This window comes from Maniola jurtina, chromosome 12 (assembly GCF_905333055.1).
Source record: "Maniola jurtina chromosome 12, ilManJurt1.1, whole genome shotgun sequence".
NCBI lineage: Eukaryota > Metazoa > Arthropoda > Insecta > Lepidoptera > Nymphalidae > Maniola > Maniola jurtina.
This window is the reverse complement of record NC_060040.1, coordinates 828,778-836,170: the sequence shown is the minus strand read 5'-3', so window position 1 is coordinate 836,170 and position 7,393 is coordinate 828,778. Positions and strand designations below refer to the sequence as shown.

At 37.0% G+C, this 7,393-nt stretch overlaps 1 protein-coding gene across 2 annotated transcripts; it reads left to right on the top strand.

Annotated features, from left to right (window-relative positions):
* Positions 1–2,688: 2,688 nt before the first annotated feature.
* LOC123870596 lies at positions 2,689–6,868 on the top strand. 2 transcript variants are annotated; one of them, XM_045913957.1, is made up of 5 exons: positions 2,689–2,757; positions 5,015–5,157; positions 5,669–5,734; positions 5,832–5,969; positions 6,599–6,868. In XM_045913957.1, the coding sequence occupies exons 1-5, from the start codon at positions 2,755–2,757 to the stop codon at positions 6,777–6,779; spliced, it is 531 nt and encodes a 176-aa protein (XP_045769913.1). In that variant the 5' UTR covers positions 2,689–2,754; the 3' UTR covers positions 6,780–6,868. The 2 variants fall into 2 exon arrangements, with proteins under 2 accessions (XP_045769913.1, XP_045769914.1); XM_045913958.1 differs by lacking the exon at positions 5,669–5,734.
* The last annotated feature ends 525 nt before the right edge of the window (positions 6,869–7,393 follow it).

The following is a 7,393-nucleotide window of genomic DNA, read 5'->3' as shown; positions in this document are numbered from 1 at the left end:
ATATGACTCGGCTACAAATCAGATGCCTTATCAGACCTTTTATTGTATGACAAGCTGTGATAGCTTAGGGGTTAGGCTGCATGGAATCAACGGACTGGGGTTAGATTCAGGGCTTCAACAATTCAAGTGACATTTACGAGTATAATTCATCAGTCTAATAAATTGTTCTATAGAACCTGCTACCTGCATGTCTCGAAAGAAATTCCTGAATAAAATAGAATAGAATAGAAATATTTTTATTTAAATAAACTTTTACTGGTAGGTACTTTTGAATCGTCAAAATATGCTCTACTATGGAATATGGATCGACGCGATCGAATCTAAGGTTGAAATCTATAGAGTGCACTTTGACTTTGCTCAGACTTAAGATACTGTTAAAACGAGTCTGTATTATTACAGCTGCATAAATCTTAAAAAGATAGTTTAAATTAGGTTTGATTAAGTAAGATGTAGGTTTTAAAGTAATAAATAAGTAACATAGAATAAGATTTGTACTAAGTACTAACAATATTGAGTCCTTGTTGCTCTAAATAAAAAGTTTATTTATTATTATTATTATAAAATATCTGTCTCATGTTAACAGTGTCTTGAGTCTGAGCAAAGTCAAAGTGCCGTCTATAGATTTCAGCCTAAGACCTAGCCAGCACAGCGATTTTTACTGTTGCGATTTTTATTGGCGCGATTTATTTTCCGCATACGGAATTCCTGCACACGCACTGCGCATGCGGTGAGCGCCATACACTCCATATTGCACAAAATATTCGCGCGAATTTAAATCGCACCGCGTGAAATTTGTATCAAATCAGATTTTTTCCTCGCGAATTTAAATCGCAGTGCAAGCATCTCTAGGTATATCTATGATTGCAAGTGTTACAGAATTGAAAAAAAAAGCGCGCGATTTTTATTCGCTGTGCGGGCTCGCTCCAAAGCCACGTAATTGACTTTGATTGCTTAGGTATTATTCAAATGAGAATCTAACTACGTTTGTATGGACCGAGTGACAGAGCGCCTTGCATCAATTCATAATTAGTAAAACTATTGAGAATCGCTCAGTTGAATTAATACGTACTTTTCGTAAATTACATATTTAAATTATTTCATAAAATCTGAACCCAATTATTGGAATCGAAAATTACAACTAACAATGATGTCCGAAAGATAATAATATCAAATTGTGCATCAAAGTTCAAGTTCTTTTGTTAATCTAGACCTTTTGTCTCGATAATGGAGATGTCAGTTTTAAATTAAAGTTGTACTCACGACTTTGCTTTTGTTAAAAATCGGATCCTGAAAATATTAGGTACTAGCCGATGCCCGCGACTTCGCCCGCGTGGATTTAGGTTTTTTGAAATCCCGTGGGAACTCTTTGATTTTCCGGGATAAAAAGTAGCCTACAATACAGGTAGATACATAGTCAATTGATGAGGTTGAACTTACGACCGACCTTACGCATTCCGGACCGCCCCACCGATGAGCTATTGATGGTTTGTAACAAAAGGAATTCTTATAATGCAGCATTGCACAGTAAAAGACCTGTGTTTAGTCATCTGAATCTAAATACATAACAGTAAATGACTGACTGACTGGTCTATCAACGCACAGCCCAAACTACTGGACGAATCAGGCTGAAATTCGGCAGGCAGATTGCTATTATGACGTAGAAATCCACTAAGAGAGGATTTTTGAAAATTCAATTTTTCAATTTGTATAAGTAGTAGCGCGGATGAAGTCGCGGGCATGAGCTAGTTCTTAATTAAAACTAAACAAATGACTCATTCCAAAATCAAAAAATAAATGTTCATGTATCTAATAGGCCTATCAGGACTTAAGAGATTATGGACAGACAAGTCTGTCTGTCTGTCTCATGATTTGGCAAGCAAATTCTACTGATAAAAGTTTGCAAGAAAATCAGTAGTCACCTCTTTTAAATTCAATGTGATACAATAGGAGTGATACAATACAAGTAGGAGTAGGTATAATGATTATTATTGATTAACGGATATATTTGTTAACGATAATATTATAATAATCTATACTAATAAATAAAATTGGAGTGTCTGTCTGTAATTTCGAAATAACTACCTCATATTAAGCTCATATGGTTATTTGAACGATACCAACACTGAATCACACGTTTTTAAAATTTTTGTCTGTCTGTCTGTCTGTCTGTCTGTCTGTCTGTTTGAAAAGGCTAATCTTCGGAACGGCTGGACCGATTTTGACGGGGTTTTCACAGACAAGTAGAGAATTGATCAGGGAGTAACATAGGCTACTTTTTAACCGACTTTCAAAAAGGGAGTTGTGTTTTTCTACCTATGTACACCGAAAACTCCGAGATTTCTGAACCGATTTGCGTCATTTCTTCTTTAATCGATAGAGGAACTTTGCGACATTGTTTCATAAAAAATTTGGAGTCCAACTCCTCAATCCTGATGCTACAGGGGATCTGACCAATCCACGCGGGCGAAGCTGCGGGCATCAGCTAGTACTTAAATAACTTTTTGTCTTGCTGAAAAATTGAAATACTAAGTGCCTTAAGAAAGTGCAAAAATTATTTCTAAAGTTATTGCTTCAACTATTTTGTAGGCGTAAATATGCAGCTGGCTTATAATAAAATAAAATAATACAGCAAAGACGCACGCGTGGCTGAGATGTCTTATCACTTATCAATGTTTTGTTATCAGTGGATGAAGATAACGACTCAGTGCGTGTTGGCGCTCCGGTGGAAGACCATGTGTCATATAACTTAATATCATGGTGAGTAGGTAAATATTAATATAAATAAATAATTCTGATTTTCCTAGGTACTAGGTGTAGACTTTAGAAATAGAACAGTAACTATTTGCCAGCTATTTGTAGTATTATGATACATCTTCTTAGTAGGTACCTTATAGGTAATTTAGGTGTTAACTGTTAAGGTTTGTAAGGGGAAAAATGTAGCATGCTAGAAGTTTATGGTCTTTGGTCGAAAGAAAGATAGCAAAAGAGTCACAATAAAATGATTCATCCTAAGTTATATGAGTAAATGATTTGTGCTAAGTGATAAACGATAGGTAAGTACAGTTTTTACTGTTAAAATAAACTTTTACAAAGTTCTTTCTAATTACTGTCATAAATCTACTCGTACGACGTTTATCTATAGGTAGTTATTTAAAAACAAACCAAGCAATGGGTAGGGTTTGCTTACTACACAAACCTCATAATCGTAGTACCTCTCAGTATCTTTGGTTTTGGATAAAGTAAACCTCACATCTTGTAGACTGTCTTCATTTTAATAAGTTCTAAAAATATGCCTTCGTTTGTAAGGTTGCTTTTTAGATTTCCGTACCCAAAGAATAACAAGTGTAAATTAAAAATTTATAACACCCCCGACAAGTGAAGGTTACAGTCACTGGAAAAGAGCTGAAAACTTTCAAACGGCTGAACCGATTTTCTTGGATTATAGCTAAGAACACTCTCGATCAAGCCACCTTTCAAACAAAAAAAAAATCGGTTCATTAGTTTAGGAGCTACGATGCCACAGACAGATACACACGTCAAACTTATAACACCCCTCTTTTTGGGTCGCGAGTTAGTAACGGAGCTATTAATGTCACTCTGCTGTCTGTCAAAGTGGCCTTTGTGTTAATCCAGGGTATATTATACATTAATTCTAAATTTCAGCCGAATCCGTCCAGTAGTTTTTGCTTGAAGGAGTAACAAACATACATACATACACACAACCTTTCGCTTTTATAATTTTAGACTGAAGTGTGATGTTTTTACAGCAAAATGGGTACATATTTCGTTTCATAGACGCTGTGACAATTTTTCTATCGTGTGAGAATTCGTCACTATCTATCGATGGTATCACAAAATTCTTGAGATAACTCTGATTACGACGCTGACACGTTATCCGCTTATCATGATGCTTAGTTTGAGTGTTTATAGTATTGATAATGGGAACATAAGCAAAAAGATTCAACGTTCCCTCCAATTTGACTATGGTTACCTTCAAGTTAAGAGTAAATAGGCATCTTCTAGGCAAGCGCCCTAATAATTCGTAATGGTTTATTATGAATAGAGTAGAATGAAACGGAATGGAATGGGATGGATATACAATTTTTGCAGTTTCCACGTCAGTTATCTGTCGAATCTTTCTAACAGCGTAAGCAGCAGAGCTGAGTTTACCAGCAAGTGTTGATATATGGGCGTTCCATTGTAGCTTTGCATCTAAAGTTATCGCCAGGAACACGGTGGTCTCCTCTACCATCAAAAATTAATGTCATTTATCGTTTTGTATTGGGCAGTGCGAATTCGACACACTTAGTTTTCTTTGCATTTAAAAGCAAATTTTTAACAGTAAGCCAGTGAGTAACTTGCGATATAGTTCTATTTACATAATCGTCAAAATTATTCTCAATTCTATCTAGGTACTTTAAAAATCAAAGACGTATCATCAGCAAATAGTAAAGTTGCCGCAAGTATTTTGGATGAAATATGCTAAATCGTTTATGTATGTCAAGAACATGAAAGGACCTAGGATAGAGCCTTGAGGAACACCTATTAATGCGGCTGATCCGGATGCCTTCACATCATTTACACCTGCAGTTTGTATACGATCACTGAGATAAAACGCAATGAGACTAAACGCAGTGTCTTTGATTCCATAGTGGCTCAATTTAGCTAAGAGAGTCTCGTGATCAACGCAATCGAATGCTTTAGACAAATCACAGAAAATTCCAATTGCATTTTGCGAGTTCTGTCACGCATCGAATATAATATGTATGTTTTAAAAGCATTGCGCTCGCATCGATTGCTGTTCGACCATAACCATGTAAAACCATATTGCTCCCGCCTCCGAGTGAAGTAATTTATTTAGTTTAAAGTGCCGTAGCAGATGGTTGAGCATAATTTTTTGAAATATCTTGCTGAATTATGGAAACCTATGTTATACCTATTCATCTTAAATCTAAATAAATGATAGCAAATAAGGTAAAAACGTTATTTTAATGATGAAGCCCTGGTATTTCAGGACCAAAACACGATCATAGTGGTGAGCGTGTTCGGCGCGGCATTGCTGCTGCTGCTGCTGATCAGCGGCGTGCTCTGCGCGCAGGTCGCCAGTCTGCGCCGCAAGGTCAGCGACCTCAGCGCCAGCGGGCGACTGCGAGTTCAGTAAGTATAAGTTATACCTGCAATAATACGATCTTAGTGATGAGCGTGTTCGGCGCGGCATTGCTACTGCTGCTGCTGATCAGCGGCGTGCTCTGCTCGCGGGTTGCCAGTCTACGCTGCAAGGTCCTCAAGGTCAGGACCTCAGCGCCAGCGGGCGCCTGATACCTACGCCTTAGGAAGAACCTACCTTCCAAATTTCAAGTTTATAAGTATATACATAGTTCCTGAGATTTCGTGATTGGTCAGTGAGCAGTATTTCGCTTTATATAGAAGTAACAGAAGCTCTATTTTTCTTATATTACAATAACATTTCAACAACATCTTTTACTTCGATTTGGCCTCGATATCTTCTTGAAACTTTCTGACCCTTCTACCTAACATGTGAGTATATAAATCCGTCTACTCTACCACTTTTGTTTCACCATTTTTCTTGTGAATAATTACGTCTTCTCATCCTGCAATTACCAAATCTTGGATATGTCATCCATCCTAAGAGCTTTGTAGCTTTCAGGTTGGAGACGAAGTGGTTACGTCACTTCCTGAAGATTCACACATTAACCATTATGCGAATTAACCGGTAAGCATTAAAGCAGTTCCAACTTAAGGCCAATTTTTATTCATTGGTATATTTACTGAAGCGGATTCCACCTAATTTTTGGAATTTTTATTTGCAGAAAGCTCAAAATGAACCCCGACAAGAACCACGCGTTTCACAACCCTGGTCTGACGCCCGACGAGGAACTGTCTCGTCGTGGCTACTCCATGTACCAGGGCCCTGACGACGACGTCGAGAGCGGCAGGGGCACTGAACGGTACGTTCTTATTCACTGAGGAACCATGCGTTCCACAACTCTGGTCAAGATCTTGGTAGATCGTGACGATGACGTGGAAAGTGGCAGGGCCACTGGGCGGTACGTTTTCATTCTCTGAGGCACCACGCATTTTACAGTCCAGCCTAATTGTGACAGAAAAACAAACAGCAAATTCTGCCCCTTGATTGCTAGAATTCCCTGTTCACTTTTCCCACAGCCAATCAAGGAGCAGAATTTGCTACCGATCACGATAATGATGATTCCTTTTTCTTACACAACCGTGGGGCTGGTCTGACACTGGTTAAGGATTTCTAAAGGACCAAATAACAACTCTCAACAAAAAGTACAAGAAAAAATAAACACTATTTTTTTTAGGTTATTATTTTCTGCCATTTATCTTATCTGAGTTGGGTATTTACAAAAAAGAGCATCTTCCAGATTTAAGAACACTAAGCACATAATTATGTAGGTACATTAGTTTTTATTTTTTAGTTTATTAGTACTGATATTATTTATACAAAAAACGCAAATACTATACAGAATTTATTGGCATCACACTCCGACAAACCTACCAAAATAAGATCAGCTCAATTCTCTGCCACTTTGAAACTAATTTGTCTTTTCTTCAGGCAGACGGGTGGGCAGTTCGTAGAGGAGCTAGCCAAGGAACTGGACAAACGACAACATAAGCAGGACAACACTCCCAACTTCCTGCTTCAGGGAGTTGACGAGACAAAGAAGAAAATAAACAATCCAGTCGCCAACCACGTCAATCGGCAGAGCGAAACTAATCCTAACTTTATATACTAACAATTCTCAAAGAAAACAGTGATGCTGCAAAAGAAGATATTTCTATTTAAGTAAATTATGGGTTCCCAAAAATACCTTTCAGAAAAGTATAAATAAACAACAAGAAATAGAAGTAATGATGCTAACAGTCGATAAACTCTTCAACCGCAGATGATACTAGAAGGAAAATAAAATATTTTTGAGGCTGAGAATGCCCACTAACGTAAACCACTAAAAGATGGTTTTCTTCTTCCTTCTAGAGAAATACTTCTGCATGAAGATTGTAGAAAATTGGTTGATCTTTAAATAATGTGGAAATTCGCTAAATATGAAATTTTCGAGGATTGGTTGCCAGCTATCCGAAAAATAACGGAAAGTCGATTGCCAATCTACCAATTTTTTGGTAACTTATAAAAATTGTGCTAGACGTAAACACAGAGGACGCAAAATTGTGTTTATTTCCACCACAATTGAACATTATGCTTATAGCATAGCAACGAGTGATGATGCAGTAAAATAAGAAGTTTTTCAAAGTATTGTTGAAAAAATTTACTTTTATTTAACTACGGTAAGGACCAGATGATGTAAATTATAAGATTTAAAATTATAATATTATTTAATTTTAAAGGTGTTTT

Excerpts from the sequence above, each read along its gene's own strand:
- LOC123870596 (XM_045913957.1), top strand. Across the intron at positions 5,735-5,831 it reads ACCATTATGCGAATTAACCG|AAAGCTCAAAATGAACCCCG; the intron begins GTAAGCATTAAA and ends TTTTATTTGCAG. Across the intron at positions 5,970-6,598 it reads AGCGGCAGGGGCACTGAACG|GCAGACGGGTGGGCAGTTCG; the intron begins GTACGTTCTTAT and ends TCTTTTCTTCAG.